We start from the raw sequence: 23,203 nt of genomic DNA, 5'->3' as shown, positions 1-23,203 counted from the left end.
GCGTCGGCATGCTTCAGTTCGGCCGGCGGCTAGCCACACTTTGCGAGCCGACCGGAATGAGTGTGCTCGCATACTCCCTTAAAAGACCTTCACTTGGAAAAACTAGAAAAAAGCAGCAATAGTACTGTTTGTCCATTTTGAAATGCTGTAGTTAGTATAAACTTCCTCAAAATAGTCCGAATGAATATTAATCTAAGATAACTCTGCAGAGCAGATCTTAGTTGCGCAATTTGACATCTAACTAAGCTGTTTGGTGTAGTACACTACATGACCAAAAGTATGTGGACACCTGCTCGTCGAACATCTCATTCCAAAATCATGCATTCGGGCAGGAAGCATTCTCTTAGCATCCGCCAAACCCAGATTCGTCCGTCGGACTGCCAGATGGTGAAGCGAGATTCATCATTCCAGAGAACGTGTTTACACTGCTCCAGAGTCCAATGGCGGTGAGCTTTACACCACTCCAGCCGACACTTGGCATTGAGCATGGTGATCTTAGGATTGAGGCGGGACGCTCGGCCATGGAAATGAAGCTCCAGACGAACAGTTCTTGTGCTGACGTTGCTTCCAGAGGCAGTTTATTGTTGTAACCGAGGACAGATGATTTCTATCCGCTACGCTCTTCAGCACTCAGCGGCCTCGTTCTGTGAGCTTGTGTTACCTACCACTTCGCGGCTGAGCTGTTGTTGCTCCTAGACGTTTCCACTTCACAATAACAGCACTTACAGTTGACCGGGGCAGCTCTAGCAGGGCAGAAATTTGATGAACTGACTTATTGGAAAGGTGGCAACCTATGACGGTGTCACATTGAAAGTCACTGAGCTCTTCAGGCCATTCTACTGCCAATGTTTGTCTATGGAGATTGCATGGCTGTGTGCTCGATTTTATAAACCTGTTAGCAACGTGTGTGGCTGAAATAGCCGAATCCACTAATTTGAAGGGGTGTCCACATACTTTTGTATATATAGTGTATTTCTCAGTGAAAAAGAAAATTGCTAGAAAATGAGTCGTCTCCCGTTGATTGACAACAAAGACTTTATTGATTAATCTGTACTGTTGACCAATCACCGACGAAGCAGCATAGACTTTGGCTCTGAACTTTGACTTGCCTCCAGAAAAGATGTGTGCCCGAACAGCTGAAAAATTGTCACCAAAGCCCAAAACGAACGAAAAACGTCACACAATGTTGTCATAATATACAGACCAGTCAAAAGTTTGGACAAAGCCTACTCATTCAAGGGTTTTTTGTAATTTCTACATTGTAGAATAATAGTGAAGACATCAAACCTATAAAATAACACATATGGAATCATGTAGTAACCAACAAAGTGTTACACAAATCAGATGTATTTATATTTGAGATTCTTCAAAGTAGCCACCTTTGCCTTGATGACAGCTTTTCAGACTCTTGGCATTCTCTCAACCAGTTTCACCTGGAATGCTTTTCCAACAGTTTTGAAGGAGTTTCCACATATGCTGAGCACTTGTTGGCTGCTTTTCCTTCACTCTGCGGTCCAACTCATCCCAAACCATCTCAAATGGATTGAGGTCAGGTGATTGTGGAGGTCAGGTCATCTGATGCAGCACTTCATCACTCTCCTTCTTGGTCAAATAGCCCTTACACAGCCTGGAGGTGTGTTGGGTCGTTGTCCTGTTGAAAAACAAATGATAGTCTCACTAAGCGCAAACCAGATGGGATGGTATATCACTGCAGAATGCTGTGGTAGCCATGCTGGTTAAGTGTGCCTTGAATTGTAAATAAATCACTGACAGTGTCACCAGCAAAGCACCATCACACCTCCTCCTCCATGCTTCACGGTGGGAACCACACATGCGGGGATCATCCGTTCACCTACTCTGCGTCTCACAAAGACACGGCAGTTGGAACCAAAAATCTCAAATTTGGACTCATCAGACCAAAGGACAGATTTCCACCGGTCTAATGTCCATTGCTCATGTTTCTTGGCCCAAGCAAGTCTCTTCTTTCTTTCTTCTTATTGGTGTCCTTTAGTAGTTGTTTCTTTGCAGCAATTTGATCATGAAGGACTGATTCACGCAGTCTCCTCTGAACAGTTGATGTTGAGATGTGTCTGTTACTTCAACTCTGTGCAGCATTTATTTGGGCTGCAATTTCTGAGGCTGGTAACTCTAATGAACTTATCCTCTGCAGCAGAGGTAACTCTGGGTCTTCCTTTCCTGTGGCGGTCCTCATGAGAGCCAGTTTCATCATAGCTCTTGATGATTTTAGCGACTGCACTTGAAGAAACATTCAAAGTTCTTGGCATTTTCCATTTTGACTCACCTTCATGTCTTAAAGTAATGATGGACTGTCGCTTCTCTTTGCTTATTTGAGCTGTTCTTGCCATAATATGGACTTATGGGGTATCTTCTCTATACCACCCCTACCTTGTCACAGCACAACTGATTGGCTCAAATGCATTAAGAAGGAAAGTCATTTCACAAATTAACTATTAACAAGGCACACCTGTTAATTGACACGCATTCCAGGTGACTGACTACCTCATGAAGCTGGTTGAGAAAATGCCAAGAGTGTGCAAGGCCGTCATCAAGGCAAAGGGTGGTGGCTTTGAAGAATCTAAAATCTAAAATATATTTTTATTTGTTTAACACTTTTTTGGTTTCTACATGATTCCATATGTGTTATTTCATAGTTTTGAAGTCTTCATTATTGTTCTACAATGTAGAAAATAGTATAAATAAAGAAAAACCCTGGAATGAGTAGGTGTCCAAACTTTTGACTGGTACTGTTTACACAAACTCTTCCCGAACTGTTCCGGCTGGGAAGCATGCGCACGCCTTTACACACATAATTTTTTGGTTTTGTATTATTATTATTTTTATTGTATTTATTATTGTTTGTATATCGTTGTATGTTATATTTGTGTGACTGTCCTCGTCTATCAGTGTTTTGTTACTTGTCATGTTTTGTGTTTTTTGTGGACCCCAGGAAGAGTAGCTGCTGCTTCTCCAAAAGCTAATGGGGATCCAAATAAACAAATAGAGTTGACAGGCTACAGCGTTACGATCGGGACACACACACACACACACTCTTAAGAACCATAGCCATGAATATTTCAATACATACAGAATAGCAGAACCTTTTCAGTTATCTGTATCTTTCTGTGTGTGTCCCATCAGAGTTGAGCTGCTTCCTCACATGAGCTGGGGTAGAGAAGTATATCAAGGCTTCCTTCCTCTCTTGGAATCCGAACAGTGGGGTGTAAAGAATAAATCACACAGCCTGACAAGGCAGGAGAGACAGAGGGAGACTGGGGAGAAAGAGGGAGATGTGAGTGGATTCATATATAGTACGGAGATCAAATGAAACAAACACTCAGATCAGAGGAGAGAGAGAATGGAGGAGAGAAAAGAGTACAGGAAAAAGGCAGGGTGTGTACAGGGAGGGAGTTGCATATTGACAAATTCAGCTGTGTGTGTGACTGTGTGTGTGTTTACATGCGGGTGTGTTTTGACCTTCCCTTCCCTCTCCTCTCTGAGTCAGGCCCTGTTGGAGACCCAGAGAGCGCTGCGTAACAATGTTCCCAACTTCACCTTCAACCTGGGCTTCTCAGGGAAGTTCTTCCATGCAGGTAAGACCGGAGAACCCAGCACCCCACTCATACAGTACCCGATCTGTGTACTGAAGCTTATTACTGATAGCGTCACAGTTTATACTCCAGTACTCCTTGGTTTATCACCAGAAATCCTCGTTTTCTCTTGTCCTCCTCCCTCTGTGATCATCTTCCTCGCCTTCTATCTTACCCTTGTCCATTCCCTGACAACCTCCTTTCTTTGCCCTTTTCATTTTTCATATTCTCTCTGTGCTCCACTGTCCTCCTCCTGTCCTCCCCTTCTTCCACTGTTCCTCTTCTCACCTCCTATCCTCCTCTTCTCCCTCCCCCGTCCTCCCTTCGTGTCCAGGGTCAGATGAGGAGGACCTGGGGGATGACCTGCTCCTCTCCTACGTCAATGAGTTCTGGTGGTTCCCCCACATGTGGAGCCACATGCAGCCCCACCTCTTCCACAACCAGTCAGTGCTAGCCGAACAGATGCTTCTCAACAAGAGATTCGCTATGGTGAGTCTCTGTCTGTCTGTCTGGAGGCTAGCGGTGGGATGCTAGCAATTAGCCCACCTCACTATGTTGCTCCTAATTAGAAATGCTAACTTTAGCTTAACACAGCTAGCACCACTGGGATTTTAATTGTTATCCCTGCCTACCTTATATTCCTCCCTCTCTCTCTCTCTAGGAGCACGGTATCCCCACTAACATGGGCTATGCGGTAGCCCCCCACCACTCGGGTGTGTACCCAGTTCACCTGCAGCTGTACGATGCCTGGAAGAAGGTGTGGGGCATCAGGGTGACCAGCACAGAGGAGTACCCCCACCTCAAACCTGCCCGCTTCAGACGGGGATTCACACACAGCGGTATCAGCGTGAGTCACAGAACCCTTTACCGACGGTTGCACTGTCTCTCTCCCTTATTCTCCTCTTAACTCTTTCTTGCGTCTACCTCTTCTGCGTTTGCAGATCTAAAAGGGATTGAATAGATGGTAACAATATGGTGATTGGTTTATCCTCCTTTTCTACCTTTCTTCTGCCTCCGCATCTCTCCTCCACTTCTCTCTGTTCCTACCTCCATCAACATCTTTCTATCTCTTCCCCCACTTCTCTCTGTTCCTACCTCCATCAACATCTTTCTATCTCTTCCCCCACTTGTCTCTGTTGTTATATCAACCACAATGAGTGGTTGATATAACAACGGTAGGATTTTATTTATATCACCGTGGCAACAGTGGCCTTGGAATGGACAGTCTCGTTATGCCTTCCCGTTGGTCAGTCAGTGTGTTTTTGAGGATCCCTCTACAGCAGGTGGTGATACTGGACAGTAGCCACGCCAACCACTCTGACTGGCCCCCCAAACACTACCTCCTGGATACACCTTTAACAATATAACAACACCAACCACGACAATGACAGTAACACTGGCTTAATAGCACAACAACAGCAACCCGGTTACCCACCTCCATAACGTAAACACGAACCATACATCACCAAAACGCAACTTAATCTTCTTCAAAATACATTCCCCCAAAAAATCCAGTAGTCTAGTGTCTACAGTATGTGCTGTTGCCAGTAGTTTTCCTCCCCTGCGCTCTGTATCTCTCTATTTTTGTCTGTCCTTGAGATGCAGCTCTGAGTGGTCCAGTCTTCTCTGCTCTGCTCATACAATACATTAGATGATTGATATTCAGATCCCCAGACACTCTCTCTCGCTCCGTGTGTATTTGAATGAATTTCCATATAGACTCAGAGTGAATGAGGTTTGCTTTCCCCAAACGAGAAGTATAATATGAAGATTATTGAACACAAAAGTGGTGATATTGCCTGATATGTTTTGCATTGACTAGACCAGTGGGGCTGGCGTGCGTGTGTGTGCTTTTGTGTGTGTCATTGACTTAGAAGTGTGTGTGTGTGTGTGTGTGTGTGTGTGTGTGTGTGTGTGTGTGTGTGTGTGTGTGTGTGTGTGTGTGTGTGTGTGTGTTTGCAGGTCTTGCCCAGACAAACTTGTGGTCTGTTCACACACACCATATTCTATAAGGAGTACCCAGGCGGACCCAACGAACTGGACAAACTCATCAACGGAGGAGAGCTGTTCCTCACTGTCCTACTCAACCCGGTGAGTTAACACGCACATACACGAACGCATGCACACACACACACACACACACACTCTCTTTCTTTCTCTCTATACATTCAATCGCTACTCAGACTATCAGAGTGAATTTGAGTGAACCTTTCTGTCTTTCTCGCTCCATTTTCCTTCATCCATCTCTCCTCCTCCTCCTCCAGATCAGTATCTTCATGACCCACCTGTCTAACTACGGTAACGACCGGCTGGGCCTTTACACCTTCAAAAGCCTGGTGGCCTTCCTGCAGACATGGACCAATCTGCGGCTACAGACCCTGCCTCCCGTCCAGCTGGCCCACAGATACTATAACCTCTTCCCTAACGAAAAAGACCCACTCTGGCAGGTCAGAGAGAGAGAGAGAGGAGAGAGAGAGAGAGGAGAGAGAGAGAGAGAGAGAGAGAGAGAGAGAGAGAGAGAGAGAGAGGAGAGAGAGAGAGAGGAGAGAGAGAGAGAGAGAGAGAGAAAATGGATGTGTGCATTAACTAATACTGGGATGTTGAAGGGGTGTTCCACTCAAAATACAACCTAACATGTTAACAGAGCTACATCCAAGGTAAGTAGGAATATCATGTTAGGTTGTATTTTGCATGGATCCTCCCTTGATTAATTTATTCAGGTTAGTCTCATTTAGATAGAATTTATTTAACAAGAGTCCTGGTTGGACCCTTGTCCTGTACAGCACAATCTGTTGCCAAGAATTGTGTTTGTGTTCAAAGGGCATCTCCATTGATAGTTCCAATATGTAGCCGCATGTCCTCAGGATGTTGTATGGATGGATTTGTTCAGGGTTCATTAAGCAACTGGATACATGTAAGAATTTCTAATGATCTTCATCAACCCTGGTCCTACAGGATCCCTGCGAGGACAAAAGGCACAAGGACATCTGGTCAAAGGAGAAAACGTGTGACCGCTTCCCCAAGCTGCTTGTCATTGGGCCTCAGAAGACAGGTGAGAGAGACGGAACACAAGCACCCCCCAGTGGGCATCACCAGCAATGACTCTCGGTGCACAATCTTACTTTGCTTTATTTCACCTCGTTTCTGATTCATTTCCCTACCTCATGTAATTATTTACAATAGTTAGAGTTGAGACGTCTTTGGTCTGGTGTGTAGGAGGGAGGTTTCGAGACTTTGGGCTGAAGAGGTGTCGTTCTTTCAGTGTTACACACTCTCAGTACAGAACAGAACAGACTAACAGGAGCTGGCCTGTCACAGATGACCGACTGACTCTCTCTCCTCCACAGTGAAAGCTGTGAAAGGAAGTTTATGAGGAACACACTCACAGACACTAATGGGAATGGGACACTAACGAGACAATTTATTAGATTATTAATTGTTATGGCTGCGGCAAGGTGCTTCAAAGTCAATTTGTCAATGCCTCAAAATAGATTCTCCCTCTCGCTTCTCTCTCTCTCTCTCCTTCCTCCCCTCCCCCTCTGTCTTTCTCTTTCTCTCTCCCCTTCCTCCCCCTTCTCTCTTTCTCTCTCCTTCCTCCCCATCCTCTCTCTATCTCTCTCCCTCCCTCCTCTCCACAGGTTCTACAGCCCTCTATCTGTTCCTGGGCATGCACCCTGACCTGACCAGTAACTACCCCAACAAGGAGACCTTTGAGGAGATCCAGTTCTTCAATGGACACAACTACCACAGAGGCATCGACTGGTATGACTGCCACAGAGAAAGAGCTCTGGGCCCGTGTTCATAAAGCATCTCAGAGTAGGAGTGATAATCTAAGATCAGGTCCCCACAGTCCATGTAGTGGTATTCATTATGATCTAAAAGGCAAAACTGATCCTAGATCAGCACTCCTACTCTGAGACGCGTTATGCATATGGGCCGTGTTCTGTTCTAGCTGCACAGACAGAATTACAATAACCAGGATTAACGCAAAGTGATTGACAACTTAGAGGCGTTTGCGCAGACCCAGACAATGTCTACAGACTTTCCATTGAACATGCTTTCTCGTCCAGGAGTTGGCTTAATATGTGCTTCCGTCAGTGTATAATTTAGTTGGTGTATCTGTTTTGTCTTTTGGTGAACACACAGGTACATGGAGTACTTCCCCCTGCCCTCCAACACCAGCTCAGACTACTACTTTGAGAAAAGTGCCAGCTACTTTGACTCCGAGGTGGCAGCGGAGCGGGCGGCCACCCTCCTGCCCAAGGCCAAGATCATCACCATCCTCATCAACCCAGCCGACCGCGCTTACTCCTGGTACCAGGTTGGTTATGACTCTTTAGAATGTATGAGACATAACCATTCTTCCTTATTAACATGTAATATGAGTAGTTAGGCCTATGTCATGCTCTTATTACTGAGTTATAACCACTCTTGTTACGAGTTCAGTTATACCTCATCAGGCACCATATTACTGAGGACCATATTAACACAACACCATTTCTTCTCTCTGCTTCCCCTTACAGCACCAGCGTGCCCATGATGACCCAGTGGCTCTGAAGTACTCCTTCCATGATGTCATCACGGCTACCCATGATTCCCCGGTAAAGCTGCGTGTGCTCCAGAACCGCTGTCTGGTACCAGGCTGGTACGCCATCCACATGGAGCGCTGGCTCAACCACTACCACTCCAGCCAGGTCCTGGTTCTGGACGGGCAGCAGCTGAAGACTGAGCCGGCCTCAGTCATGGACAGGATCCAGAAGTTTCTGGGCCTGGTCAACACCGTCAACTACCACAATATCCTAGCGTGAGTTTTCAAGTTCTATCCAGCAACACATAGCAGCTAACCTACCTAACCCGTTATAAAGTTTATTCAGTAACTGATTCCAAGAGTCCCAGATGTACATTTAGGTACGTTTACGAAATGTTCTGATTTTCTTCAGGTTTGACCCCAAGAAAGGCTTCTGGTGTCAGCTGCTGGAGGGAGGGAAGACCAAGTGTCTGGGGAAGAGCAAGGGGCGTAAGTACCCTGACATGGACCCGGAGGTAAGAGTTCTCATTTGCCAATACACGTAGTTCACTGATATTTGCTTAATTAAGATACAGACTACCTCTAGGATTATTCTGCGTGTAACTGATAAGGGGTGTTTATTGATTGAATCTTGGCTGTGGGGGTAATTATCATATTATCTTTCTCTAAATCACTCCTGTTGCTCTCTCTTTCTCTTTCCTCCAGTCCCAGTCGTTCCTCAGGGAGCAATACAGGGATCACAACATAGAGCTGTCTAAGCTGCTGTACAGAATGGGCCAGCCCCTGCCCAGCTGGCTCCGAGAGCAACTGATCCATACCAGGTAGAAGTACCGGGGGGGGGGGGGGCAGCTCAGCGGACAGTACCACAGCTCAACCATCCCCCTGACAGAATACCATATGGAGGAGTATGATTCTATCCCCTTAGAGGATTATTTTAATCCCTTAAAGAATCCATAAGGGGTAAGTACTCACCCGTGACAAGGTTCAGAAGGGGTGTGTTTTCTGATCACCTGTCAAAGTGAAGATTAGGATACACAAGCCTCCTTCTCAGGGTGCCCTTCGTAAGAGGGAAGGACATGGAGGAAGGGAGAGCAGGGATAGTGATTTACGAGTTGGCAGTGAGTCTACAATGGCCTGCCGCCTAAGTGCTCTCCCCTCACTCCCCAAGTTGCACCTCCCCATGATGAACCACCACCCTCACTTGGTACGGTCTAGGAACAGAGACCCCCAACAGGACTGTACCACCTCTTACGGGGGTTTACCTGTGATACAAACAGGATGGGATAGAGACGGGGGTGGTCAACCCTTATCCGCTCTTCCTTTGACTATCCCTTGCCTTACTCACATGGACTCAGACCTTACTCTTGGGAGGAAGAGGAGGATGAAGAGGAAGAGTGAGACTTGGCTAGCCTGTACAGTACCAGTCGTTTAAGGCTGGGCGGAAATGAGTGTCAGCTGGTGTCAGTCAACACTCTACTCCCATATACTGAAAGACACAACCAACTGCCGTCCTAGAAATTGGAATATGAATGAATAAAGTAGATGATGAAACAACAGGGCAGATATTACAAAAGAGTAGAGATCAATTAGCACTTGAATTAATAAAAAATGAATGGCATTAGTTGGAAATGCCTGTGGCCTCTGTCTAAAAACTAAGGGGGGTATGTTGTGTATTGACTAGTAGTCTTATTCACTAGGCCTTTGTAGACACTAGACATTAACGCATTTACCAGTGCCAGGACAGAATCAGCACCACTACATTGCATGGCCTATTGACAGTTCTTATTTTTTGAAGATTGTGACAAAAAAAAATTTTTTTTGTTTATTTTAACTTTGGAGACACGTTATTGTAGAATTGACCAGAAAGACGTTTCGCTTACTCTCCGTTTCGGATGGAGTTGATTGCACAGGACAGGGGGTGCCAGGCTGCACATGTTAAAAGCACAATATGCAAAGTGGTACATCTCTTAAATAGACTCTTTTTACAAATTCACACAGGTTCTCATGAACCCCTATGAGCAAAACACGTTGAAGATAAGTATTTCTGGTGGAAAAGACGTTGAAATGACGCATTTTTTAACGTCTTGTGCTCACTGGGACAGGTTGTCTTTGTGTGAAGTTGGACATAAGCTATGTTGAAATGCACTCATGGAGACAGAAAATGAGAAAACAAAACAATATTTTTATTGAGGATGTTGTCAAAGCTGTGTATAGTTTTGTCCCTTTGTTCTATTTCATTTGTTATTAGCAGGTGTTCATAGTATTTCTACGTTGCATCAGGGAGGATATAAAAGATGCACATCCAACATAGTCAATATGAGCCTATACAGTTGAAGTCGGATGTTTACATACACCTCAGCCAAATACATTTAAACTCAGTTTTTCCTAATTCCTGACATTTAATCCGAGTAAAAATTCCCTGTCTAGGGTCAGTTTGGATCACCACTTTATTTTAAGAATGTGAAATGTCAGAATAACAGTAGAGAGAATGATTTATTTCAGCTTTTATTTCTTTCATCACATTCCCAGTGGGTCAGAAGTTTACATACACTCAATTAGTATTTGGTGGCGTTGCCTTTAAATTGTTTCACTTGGGTCGAGTGTTTCGGGTAGCCTTCCACAAGCTTCCCACAATAAGTTGGGTGAATTTCGGCCCATTTTTCCTGACAGAGCTGGTGTAACTGTGTCAGGTTTGTAGGCCTCCTTGCTCGTACACGCTTTTTCAGTTCTGCCCACAAATGTTCTATAGGATTGAGGTCAGGGCTTTGTGATGGCCACTCCAATACCTTGACTTTGTTGTGCTTAAGCCATTTTGCCACAACTTTGGAAGTATGCTTGGGGTCATTGTCCATTTGGAAGACCCATTTGCGACCAAGCTTTAACTTCCTGACTGATGTTGCTTCAATGTATCCACATAATTGTCCTCCTCATGATGCCATCTATTTTGTGATGGGCACCAGTCCCTCCTGCAGCAAAGCACCCCCACAACATGATGCTGCCACCCCCATGCTTCACGGTTGGGATGGTGCTCTTTGGCTTGCAAGCCTCCCCCTTTTTCATCCAAACATAACGATGGTCATTATGGCCAAACAGTTAGATTTTTTTTCATCAGACCAGAGGACATTTCTCCAAAAAGTACAATCTTTGTCCCCATGTGCAGTTGCAAACTGTAGTCTGGCTATTTTATGGCGGTTTTGGAGCAGTGGCTTCTTCCTTGCTGTGCTGCCTTTCAGGTTATGTCGATATAGGACTTGTTTTATTGTGGATATAGATAGTTTTGCACCTGTTTCCTCCAGCATCTTCACAAAGTCCTTTGCTGTTATTCTGGGATTGATTTGCACATTTCGCACCAAAGTATGTTCATCTCTAGGAGACAGAACGCGTCTCCTTCCTGAGCGGTATGACGGCTGCGTGGTCCCATGGCGTTTATACTTGCGTACTATGGTTTGTACAGATGAACGTGGCACCTTCAGGCGTTTGGAAATTGCTCCCAAGGATGAACCAGACTTGTGGAGGTAAACAATTTTTTTTCTGAGGTCTTGGCTGATTTCTTTTGATTTTCCCATGATGTCAAGCAAAGAGGCACTGAGTTTGAAGGTAGGCCTTGAAATAGATCCACAGGTACACCTCTAATTGACTCAAATGATGTCAATTAGCCTATCAGAAGCTTCTAAAGCCATGACATCATTTGCTGGAATTTTCCAAGCTGTTTAAAGGCACAGTCAATTTAGTGTATGTAAACTTCTGTTGTGATACAGTGAATTATAAGTTAAATAATCTGTCTGTAAACAATTGTTGGAAAAATTACTTGTGTCATGCACAAAGTAGATGTCTTAACCGACTTGCCAAAACTATAGTTTGTTTAACAAGAAATTTGTGGAGTGGTTGAAAAATGAGTTTTAATGACTAAGTGTATGTAAACTTCAGACTTCAACTGTAGGTACAGTATAGTTCCTAATTTGTTGGTCACATGGTTTTACCACTGCAACCATAGATATCAAAAAGCTGCTCTTACTGTCTGCAATTGTTGTCAGTCGATATAACAATGCACATGCATTTCCTGACTATGTAATGTCATGTTATAGACATAAGTTATTGCATGTGATTGAGGTGACATTCTTTCAGCCCCCTCTCACAATGCAATGAGAGAGAGGTATTTAGTGGGAGAGAATCAGCCAGGTAGTATTGAAATGTCACTACAATGGGTCATATAATACAGTGCCATCTGCTGAAGTCCAAACAGATCTTATTTTTTTCTGTCTGTTCATACAATCCCCTCTCATCTATCCTCACGCAGCCAACTGTTGTACAGAGGTCCTTGATTTCTTTATATAAAGTATTATTGACATGATAATAACGCATAATAACAGCAATGATGGTACTAATCTCCCTGGACTGTAAGATAAAGGACTTGTAATTGTCGTCGATAATTTTTACAGTGTAACTAATATTGTTGGTGCTTTTTAATTTGCAAATAAACACCACTGTATTTTTGTCTCATTGGTCAATTTGCTCTTCTTTCCCTTCTGAGTTTTCAGACAAAGCACTCTATAATTTGGAAAGGAGAAACGGGGGAAGTACCGCTCAAAGAAAGTATGTTTTAGTATTAGAGAAGACCGAGATTAGAACAGTCTCACGAGGGCAAGTATGACGAAATTAACAATGAGGAAACTCACTATTAGTGTCTGTTGTGTTCGCATTGTTTCCCTGCTTATGTTATAAACATCATCTTATAATGGTTTCAGTTTGAAGCTGTGTATAAGATCAGTACCGATATCCGTCTCCAGACTGACTGAGTCTAAACTGACTATGAGTGAATGTTTACTGTATTGAGACTTTTTTATGTCCTCGCACAATGATCTGATTTATCTTGACAGCATCGTCTTCTCATCACCGCTTCCTTAAAACGAAAATCCCCAACATTCACTGTAGAATAAGGGGAAATCCTGATCAAGAACTAGGGAGTGACCGATGATCCGTTTACAGAAGTAGATAATAGCCTTCAAGACATCCAATGAGAATAGAAGGTTATAATATGACAATGTTGTCTCTGGGGAGAAAGGTTTCAAACATCTTGCGTCCTTATCAACTTTAATATCATACTAACCTTTCCTATACTGCAGCTTCAAAAGGAGCTGCATCCCATTTCAGAATAGAAATAAGGACAAAAGCCAAATAATCTTTTTTTCTATCTGTATATTATTACCTCCTGAAAATAAGAGAAGCAAAATATTGCACTGGTTCAAACCTCTATCCATAAGTATACTTTCTATTCATTATTTGATCAAATAAATCTCATATAATTACTGGGACAGTGCAGGTACAGGGCTAGATAAACACTGGGGTATCCGTTTTAAATGTTGCACCCATTCCAGAATAAATTATGATCTGTAGAGTAAAAGCGTTTCCTCGTAAACCAATCAAATGGGATGTTCATTTTAAATTTTAAATCTGATGGATTTTCTAACAACTATTAATGCTATGTAGAGTTGAACTACTTTCTTTTCATCGGTTCAGATTTGTCTGCCTCCATCAACAAGTGATGCAAGGCAGGTTAACCAATGACCGCTTAGAATAAATTCCTCGACAATGTAGTGGAACCTCCCCATCACTTTATTGACTCGGGACTTTCCATTTAATTCCAGGCTAGACCATCGTTCTATTCATTTCAACCGGATACTTTCTCCCGAATAGATCCCTTCCTCATTTACTACACTGTTAAATCGTTGCGTTTCGTCGGACCCAGACTAGTTTTGATTTGAGAGAACTTGGACGCGGAGAGAATGGAGGAGCAACATGATGATGCGCTCCTGGAGCGCACAGGGAGCCAGGACGTGATCCTACCAATGACAGCTACAAGAGGGTGAGACACAATTACTGCAAAATCTATAAAACATATTTAATTTGTTTAGTATTATAAATTAAATATGTTTTTATAGATGTTGCAGTTAAATCGGTAAACATTCATTTTGCCTATAGGGTCAGTGTTTCTTTATCTTCCAAATGAATGTTCGAGTATGTATAAACTCAAATTATTGTATTATAATATCAAAAATGATATATAAAATAATATTAGGAAAGTCCTTAAAAAGGTGTAATATTTTATGCTAAAGGTTACAACTGGTAGGCTATGCTATTCTGAATTTACAATTTACATTATTGAAAGTATGCACAAATGATATTGAACATGCAATCAAGACATTTGATTTCATGTATTTTTCTGAATTATATTCCCAACGTGTTGATTATAGTCATTGTTGAGGGAATATTTAAAAAAAGATTGGGAGTCATTTGATTAGGGTGGGCTTCCCCATACTTTCGCTCTTTCCTAGTCAAAGCCTCTGCCTAGCAACTAGTGATGTCTCACAAACCTGCATTAATCATTGGCTCAGGAATGAGGAACAGAAAACGGTTTAATATTTTCATTCTAAAAAGGGGGTGGGTACTTCTTTGTTGCATAAGAACTGGTTTAAGATTAGCTTTTGACTCTGGACCAGGGCTTTGATTAGTTCGTTTTTTTGGGGGAGGTGCACTGATCTCACATAACATACCAGGGCAAACCCAAAAATTTCAGAAATGCAATTATGGACATCCTCATACCGCTTTGAAAATGACATTGAAAATGTTTGATCCAGTCCCCATGAGTCAAGGTGTAATCTCTCTATATCTCTCTTTCCCTCCCTCCTTTAGGGCTTCTAACAGCCGTCCGTTGAAGATAGCAGGGTTCACAGTGTTGGCCTGTCTTCTCTTGGCCGGCCAGGCCTTCACTGCCTACTTGGTCTTCAACCAGAGGGGCCAGATCCACGACATGGAGAAGAGCAATGACAACATGCGCAAGCAGCTGAGAAACAGACCTCCAGGTAGGGGAGGAAGGGGGGAAGGAAAGGGGAGGGAGGGAGGAGATGGAGGAACAAGGAGGGAAGGAGTGGTGTTGATATAGGTAGTGTTGGTGGTCAAAGGCGAGGGAAGTGAGATATACTTATTTAGGAAGAGAGACTGGGGGGACTTGATAGAAAAGAAGAATACAGGAACTGGGTTTATTCCTCTGAAGTTCGTAGTTCTGGAGGAGCTAGCGTTCTCCCAATTTGAAGTGTGCACTCATTGGTCTCTGTCACCCCCGTTTTGCTCAAGCAGTAGCCCCTGTCCAGATGCACATGCCCATGCTCAGCATGCCGCGGCTGATAGACTTCACTGATGAGGACGTAAAGGCTCCCATGACGGTATGACTCCTGTTTCCCCATTGCTTCTTCTTAAAGGCTTCTATAAACTGAGGAAAAGCGGTCACTAGATGGAAGCAACAAGCTCCCTTCCAACTGTCAACTTGTGTTTAACTCCAGTGAAATTGCATTGTACATCTACCCCCTTAGGACTAAGCTCCCTCTTCCTGCTCTTTTGAAATAAAAATATGAGTGGGGTGAGTATTTATTTTCAGTTTGTCTCTCCACTCTCCCATCAGAAATTGGAGGCCACTGCCATTGTTAGCCTAGAGAAGCAGGTGAAGGATCTGCTGCAGGTAAATTAATAAATTAATATTCATTTAGCCACTCTTTGCATTGAAGTCACCTTTACAAAAGACAGAGAAAGGTCAAATATTGACAATCGATTGATTGATCAATCATTTGATTGTCTGTTTTTATTAGAACCCCCAGCTGCCCCAGTTCAACGAGACGTTCCTGGCCAACCTGCAGAGCCTGAAGAGACAGATGGAGGAGGCCGAGTGGAAGGTGAGACTGAATCTGCGTGTCCCAAATGGCACCTTATTCTCTCTTTAGTGCATTCCAGGGCCATAAGGCTCCTGTTTACCGTTTGGGACTCACCCTGAGAACATACACAAACATATTTCAACGATTTCACTTATATAATCAAAACCAATAAATGATAGCAAGTTTTTTTTGCCTCATTCAGTAGTTTGACCTAATTAAGTAGATTCATGTTGAAAAATAATGTGAAAATAATAATTTATATTCCTAAAGCATAAGTTGAAAATGATACTGTTGCTGCTTCCTGTTGTCATGGATTTTACATTTATAGCCCAGTGTCAAAACATTGGTTTTAGATGTCCAAATTCATAATCAATATGCTGAAATAAGTTGTGATATGTTGAAGACAATACAGAAAAATGACTCCCTACAGACACACTATTCACACTTGTGTTTAGATTGTATTCTGGTAAATTAGTACCTTTTAAACTTCTCAGGCACCAATATTTACCAGTCGGTCACTCTAGACTGGAATTGATTAGTACAAACCAAAGATAATTATCTGGTACAAGCAATTGAATTTCTAAATAAACTTTCATACTAACACAACCAATCTGAGGTAAAAAAGGATGTGTATTTCCTGTAATTCTTGTGTGGTGAAAACATTAGTTTGTTTAATGTACTAAGACGTTTTGTCTACCATAGGGAATTTAGGGTAATATAAAATATTTCGATTTAAGATGATCGTTAATGAAGGACACAGTTTTTGACATGCATGTCTTACTACTTTAACCATAGAGAGAGTTTAACCACAATTTTTAACCACAATTTAATCAGGCGCTCTAGACTAGAGCTTACATAGTGACTGTGCAGCAGGCTGAATGTTTGGTCTCCTTATAATATCCCATGAATATACAGTGTATGACCCACACTTAGGCCTATCTTATTTGAACTTTAACCCCTGACTGTGTTTTCTGCAGGGTTTTGAGACTTGGGCACGTAATTGGCTGCTCTTCCAGATGGCCCAGGAGAAGCCCCCTGCACCCACCACCACACCTCAGCCTGGTGAGTTTACCACAAACCCCCGCCATCACCACCACCCACCAACCTTCACACCACCTTACGAATGCACAACTTCCTCTGTCTTGTCTCTTTGTCTCTTATTTCATCCATGACCTGAACCAAGTATTGAATAAAAACTCACCTTTTCACTCCTCTTTTCTTTCGTCTTTCCCTATCTTCTATCTGTTCCTCAGCCGCCGGCCTGCAGACCAAGTGTAACCTGGAGAAGTCGTCCCAAAGCCGTAAGCTTGGTGCCTACCTCCCTCAGTGTGACGAGCAGGGCAACTACCTGCCCATGCAGTGCTGGCACGCCACTGGTTTCTGCTGGTGTGTGGACAGGAACGGCAAAGTCATCGAGGGCACCAGCATACGCGGCAGAGCCACCTGTGACAGAGGTAGGAACTAGGCAGACAGTTATACAGCGTTACTGACCTCTGTGTCCATTCAATTGCTTTTTAGTGCATTCTGCAGTCTATAACAAAGCTCATTTGCTCACTATTACACATGCCATGGTATATCTACGCAGTTGTATGTACATATAGATAGCGATGTGACTATTTTTGTCTCATGCTACTGTTTGTTCCCCGCAGTCCCCAGTCGGATGGCGGCTTTCCCCAGGATGATGCAGCTGAAGGAGTACAAGGGTGAGTGTTTCACAGACAAAACAGAAATGGAGAGAAATAAACTCAATAACAAACAGACAGAGAGAGGGATACAACACATTAGACAACACTTTTGATTACATGGAATTAAAAGTGTTGTCTGACTGTTTTGGTTTCACACTGTGTACTGTTCATCTGAATAAATTGCATGATGGTTTCGTACATAGGGTTGATTCTATTCTCTATATTTTGCAGATGAGTAAAACCACCAGGGCACCAGCTGGCCTGCTCTCTCCTCATCTCACTGTCAGATGGGAAAATGTTTTTTACTTCTAATGACTATTTCACTCTTCCCTCTATCATGATAAAGGTCAATTATCTGGAATACGAAACAATGAAATACTCTCTTTTGATTTATGGATAATATTTTTCTTTGGACAGTATAAATGCTGTGAACATTATTAACAGCTTTTTTCTGCTTCTGAACTCAACACAGCTATGTAAAGCGTTTAAGATATAAATATAAGATGTGTGTTACATTTTATACCATGCACAACACCCAGTCTTTTCCATCCCCCAAACCCTGACCCCACTCCTGTCAACTTTGACCCCTAGTCCCCTAACCTGGCCCTCCAATCATATCCATCTGATTGGGGGGCTAGCCCCACCCCATTTCCCTATTCTGTCTCTCCACATAGACTGCCATAGGGGCTTATTTGATCAGCTTCTGTCTAGAGTTTCTAACATAGATGTAATGTTTTAAACCTCTATAACCATGTCTTTGAAGCATGCTTTGACTATTATGAACGTAGGGATAGGTGAACAGATACAAATTAATAAAGTGCTATTTCCTACTAAAATTGTTTTTTTTGTAACTCTTATTGTACATTAATCCCTTTAGGACAGACTACTTAAACATACATGGTACCATCTGACTAGAGACCTTAGTTCTGGGATATCATAGATTAATTTAACATAGAATCTACCCACCACAAAATAACAACTAGTGTAAAATGAATGACCATAACAAGACTGCAGATGAAGTGTTATGATATTGGTTAGGAGTAGGCTACAGTAGGATGAAATTAACTGTTGACACATCATCGGTTTTACTTTTCTTTCCATAAATGTTAAAGTTAGGATTGGGGGAGGGTAAGCTGATCCTAGATCTGTGTGCAGAACATCTATACTAAGATGTTGGTTACTGAAGAACATTACTTTTTAAAGCACAACATTTTGGTGTAGGGTGGCATGCCTCTATGTATGATGATGGTAATACAACGTTCTCCTTGGCAGAGGGAGTATAATTCTTGGTAAATTACATACGCTACATGACCAAAAGTATGTGGACATTGCTCGTCGAACATCTCATTTCAAAATCATGGGCATTAATATGGAGTTGGTCCCCCCTTTGCTGCTGTAACAACCTCCACTCTTCTGGGAAGACTTTCCACTAGATGTTGGAACTTGCTTCCATTCAGCCAAGAGCATTAGTGAGGTTGGGCACTGATCACAGTCAGCGTTCCAATTCATCCCAAAGGTGTTCGATGGGGTTGAGGTCAGGGGTCTGTGCAGGCCAGTCAAGTTCTTCCATACCAATATCGACAAACCATTTCTGTATGCACCTCGCTTTGTGCACGGGGGCATTGTCATGCTGAAACAGGAAAGGGCCATCCCCAATTTGTGGCCACAAAGTTGGATGCACAGAATCGTCTAGAATGTCATTGTATGCTGTAGTGTTAAGATTTCCCTTCAATGGAACTAAGGGGCCTAGCCCAAACCATGAAAAACAACCCCAGACCATTATTCCTCCTCCACCAAACTTTACAGTTGGCACTATGCATTCAGGCAGGTAGCGTTCTCCTGGCATCCACTAAACCCAGATTCGTCCATCAGACTGCCAGATGGTGAAGCGTGATTCATCACTAGAGAACGCGTTTTCAATGCTCCAGAGTCCAATGGCGGCAAGCTTTACACCATTCCAGCCGACGCTTGGCATTGTGCATGGTAATCTTAGGCTTGTGTGCGGCTGCTCAGCCATGGAAACCCATTTCATGAAGCTCTCGACGAACAGTTCTTGTGCTGATGTTGCTTCCAGAGGCAGTTGGAACTCTGTAGTGTTGCAACCGAGGACAGATGATTTTAACTCGCTTCAGCACTCGGCGGTCCCGTTCTGTGATCTAATTTGCATAATTGGCCATGTGCATGTAATTGTGATGGACGTGTAGGAGAGAGGAATAATGTCGTGGGAGAGACAAAAAGTGAGTAAAAAACACCCTAAATATGTTTAGAACTACAACTTAAGTTTCTTCTGTCGATTCTTGTTTTTTTTTATGTCACAATTCCAACCCTCCTCCTTTATCCGGGCTTGGGACCGGCAAAAGTGACCCAAAAAATACACTCTGGCGGAGTTACTCCGTTTTTTATTAGGCAGACCATTCCATAAAAATGGAGCTCTATAGGAGAAAGCCCTGCCTCCAGCTGTTTGCTTAGAAATTCTAGGGACAATTAGGAGGCCTGCGTCTTGTGACCGTAGCGTACGTGTAGGTATGTACAGGACCAAATCGGAAAGATAGGTAGGAGCAAGCCCATGTAATGCTTTGTAGGTTAGCAGAAAAACCTTGAAATCAGCCCTTGCCTTAACAGGAAGCCAGTGTAGAGAGGCTAGCACTGGAGTAATATGATCAAATGTTTTGGGTCCTAGTCAGGATTCTAGCAGCCGTATTTAGCACTAACGGAACTTTATTTAGTGCTTTATCCGGGTAGCCGGAAAGTAGAGCATTGCAGTAGTCTAACCTAGAAGTAACAAAAGCATGGATTAATTTTTCTGCATCATTTTTGGACAGAAAGTTTCTGATTTTTGCAATGTTACGTAGATGGAAAAAAGCTATCCTTGAAACAGTCTTGATATGTTCGTCAAAAGAGAGATCAGGGTCCAGAGTAACGCCGAGGTCCTTCACAGTTTTATTTGAGACGACTTTACAACCATCAAGATTAATTGTCAGATTCAACAGAAGATCTCTTTGTTTCTTGGGACCTAGAACAAGCATCTCTGTTTTGTCCGAGTTTAAAAGTAGAAGGTTTGCAGCCATCCACTTCCTATACAATCTACATTAACAATCTAAATTGACCAAAAAGAGGCATTAGAAAAAACTGTCAATGGCAATGTGAGAAAATTATGGTAAATAGTCTGGCCCTAATTCAGGTTCATTGTTTTTTTTAATGTAAGCCAGGGCGGGATCGGCCGGCGGTGGCTTCCCGCATGCGCGATTAATTTGCAGTCTGGATGCGGAGGGGTGAACATTTCCTGCTCTGACTGCAGCTGGGAGGGACTGCTGCGAGAGGACTGGGCCGCGTGCTTTTGGACGGGTGTGGGGCCCACGGCAGCACCCGCTGCTCGTTGAGAAGAGTAAGAACGATACGTGCTTTCACGTCAGAGTCTCCAAAAGTCTCCAATAACAACAGAAAAAGTTGCTAGATTTGTCGCTAGTCGCTTTTTGAAAATGTGTCGCTAGAGGAGTCTGAATACTCGCTAAATATGTTGGCAACACTGACACATCCTTCATATTGTAATAAATACCATTTAAAATAACACAAGCATATTGCTATTACATTGTTATAACTAACTTCTTTCTAAGCAGGGTTTCTCACACACTTATAAACAGATACAGAGACAGACACACACACACCCAAGGACAGAGGGCTGACGTAAACCTTTCATAAACACCGATAAGGAAAGGCTTTGATCAAAAGAGTGCTTGGGTCCGCATTTCACGAAATAATGAGACACACACACATAACCAAGGACAGAGGGCTGACTACGCACACACAAAATCTCCTGCTTAGCTGAACATTTGATAACAAAGAACTTTTGCTATAAGACTCAGAAGGATGACGCCCAGCTCATCAGGACCAATCTGAGAAGACAACAACCTGTCCAGAACCAACCAAAGGACCAGAACTTCCAGACTCAACCTACTTTCTGTGTTGTATAAAATGTCTATGCATTTCTGTTATCTGGGCTTTTTTCTGGAGATTCTCTATGAGCCGAAGGAACGAGACCGTATACGCTTGTACCAGATATCTTCACTCTGAATAAAACTGTCACTTGTCATACAATTTACCACCTTGTCCGAATCGATCCTTGACCGGCTCACCCTTCTCAATATCCAATTATCAACAATATCTTATCTGCGCCACTATTATCTCTGTCATTCACATATTTGATTAGTTCCCATAAATTAAAAAGAGGACATTTTCCTGCATACCTTTGACATTTGTAGATTTCAGGTGAAAGCGGACCTTTAGTAAAAATGGAAGTTTAACTATCCTTTTTACTAAAGCAGAATATGGAATGTTAAAGAGTGGGGTTGACTTTTCAAGATATTAAAATATGTTTCAGGACTTACTGCAGACATGCAACTACAACAATCAAGAGGGTGAGTAAAGAATTTCAAAATGTTGCCTTAAATTGGTCACTTATTTCTCTCACTTCAACATAAGGGATTCATTAACTAGTGACACAGTGACAGTAATGAAGTTCAATAGCCAACTATCATTTTATTATTATACCCATCTGCAATACACTGTTTTTTTCAGTGATTACAGTCATAATAAAATAAATCTTAACATTCAATTCAGACTGCTGTCAGTTTGTATTTTTCCAGAGACAACCATACTAGGCTAGAGAACAAACAACTTCTTTATTGGAAAAGTCTATCTGAAGGTAACCTCTTTTTTGAACTCATACCCGCATCCTGAGTAACTGTACACCCCATGACCAGTGAAAATGGAGTCTGGGACATAAATATTTCAGGCCAGTGTAATCAAACCCAAATGAACTCGCAACACTCTTGTTGGTTTGGCTTCAGACTGCTTTCTCTGAGGACATGAACACACCTGTAAGTACCGCGCTACTTACTGTCCAATGTATGTGTGTCATGAGACTTGTTATAAAGGGTCAATTCGTGTTATTGATCAATCTCTTTCATGATGTTGTGGTTAATGGGACGATGGTGTCCAAAGGTAACTGAGCATGAGATCCGGGACAGTATTCAGGAGATTCGAACAAAAATTATGTCACAAGGGGACCATCGAGAGGAGGATGTCCATAGGCTGGCAGAACTATCCCAGAATCTAAAGGTGAGATACAGTCTCTTTCCTGTAGAGAATAGCATATCTAGCTGTATCTGAAACAACAAATAAACTATGCCTCAATCTCTGCAATGAGTATTTAGAGTTGTGTTGATTTGGCAGGGACTGCATTCCCCAAAGACCCTAATACATATTGATAATAGTGACCATAATCCTGACCACAACACGGACCACAGTGTGACCATAGAGAGAAGGAAAGACCTGCAGGACCAGCTGAGACAGGAGGTGGACGAACACATCCAAGGTAGTGTGTATGCAATGTGAGGACTGTAATAAGTACACAAGCGTGCTGTAGGGAGCTGTAGTTGTAAAAATACTAGGGTGAGCTGTAGTTGTAAAAATACTAGGGTGAGCTGTAGTTCTAAATATGACCACCAAAATACACTAGATGAAACCTGCATGATTAGTGTTCGAAATCCTGTTTTCCCTTGAAGTCGCTGTGATAGGATAACCACTATGCTAGTCTCAGTGGAGGCTGGTGGGAGGAGCTATAGGAGGGCGGGCTCATTGTAATGGCTGGAATGAAATGAATGGAACGGAGTCAAACGT

At 42.9% G+C, this 23,203-nt stretch overlaps 2 protein-coding genes across 3 annotated transcripts in view; both read left to right on the top strand.

The window, feature by feature from the left end:
- The window catches only part of LOC120048195 (bifunctional heparan sulfate N-deacetylase/N-sulfotransferase 1-like), a 90,849-nt gene extending 80,298 nt beyond the window's left edge, over nucleotides 1–10,551 (top strand). The window contains exons 4-14 of the mRNA XM_038993962.1: nucleotides 3,524–3,611; nucleotides 3,943–4,097; nucleotides 4,270–4,455; nucleotides 5,571–5,699; nucleotides 5,873–6,055; nucleotides 6,564–6,660; nucleotides 7,247–7,370; nucleotides 7,755–7,929; nucleotides 8,132–8,412; nucleotides 8,549–8,651; nucleotides 8,842–10,551. Of these exons, the coding sequence (XP_038849890.1) occupies nucleotides 3,524–3,611; nucleotides 3,943–4,097; nucleotides 4,270–4,455; nucleotides 5,571–5,699; nucleotides 5,873–6,055; nucleotides 6,564–6,660; nucleotides 7,247–7,370; nucleotides 7,755–7,929; nucleotides 8,132–8,412; nucleotides 8,549–8,651; nucleotides 8,842–8,961 (1,641 nt within the window). The 3' untranslated portion in view covers nucleotides 8,962–10,551. The remainder of the gene's footprint in view (nucleotides 1–3,523; nucleotides 3,612–3,942; nucleotides 4,098–4,269; nucleotides 4,456–5,570; nucleotides 5,700–5,872; nucleotides 6,056–6,563; nucleotides 6,661–7,246; nucleotides 7,371–7,754; nucleotides 7,930–8,131; nucleotides 8,413–8,548; nucleotides 8,652–8,841) is intronic.
- Nucleotides 10,552–13,779: 3,228 nt separating this feature from the next.
- cd74a (CD74 molecule, major histocompatibility complex, class II invariant chain a) lies at nucleotides 13,780–18,360 on the top strand. Of its 2 annotated transcripts, none has more exons than XM_038993961.1 (9): nucleotides 13,780–13,999; nucleotides 14,827–14,996; nucleotides 15,271–15,356; nucleotides 15,593–15,649; nucleotides 15,777–15,860; nucleotides 16,817–16,901; nucleotides 17,093–17,293; nucleotides 17,489–17,542; nucleotides 17,756–18,360. In XM_038993961.1, exons 1-9 carry the CDS (start codon nucleotides 13,920–13,922, stop codon nucleotides 17,761–17,763), a joined length of 825 nt encoding a protein of 274 aa, XP_038849889.1. In that variant the 5' UTR covers nucleotides 13,780–13,919; the 3' UTR covers nucleotides 17,764–18,360. The 2 variants fall into 2 exon arrangements, with proteins under 2 accessions (XP_038849889.1, XP_038849888.1); XM_038993960.1 differs by having other exon boundaries at nucleotides 15,268–15,356.
- Nucleotides 18,361–23,203: the final 4,843 nt, after the last annotated feature.

This window comes from Salvelinus namaycush, chromosome 5, assembly GCF_016432855.1.
Source record: "Salvelinus namaycush isolate Seneca chromosome 5, SaNama_1.0, whole genome shotgun sequence".
NCBI classification, from domain to species: Eukaryota; Metazoa; Chordata; class Actinopteri; order Salmoniformes; family Salmonidae; genus Salvelinus; species Salvelinus namaycush.
This window is presented reverse-complemented; position numbering and strand designations above follow the sequence as displayed.

Bases quoted from the DNA above. Each gene is read 5' to 3' on its own strand.
- cd74a (XM_038993960.1), top strand. From the start codon at position 13,920: ATGGAGGAGCAACATGATGATGCGCTCCTGGAGCGCACAGGGAGCCAG. The intron at 15,650-15,776 runs GTAAATTAATAA...TGTTTTTATTAG, and splicing joins AGGTGAAGGATCTGCTGCAG to AACCCCCAGCTGCCCCAGTT. The intron at 16,902-17,092 runs GTGAGTTTACCA...TCTGTTCCTCAG, and splicing joins CACCACCACACCTCAGCCTG to CCGCCGGCCTGCAGACCAAG.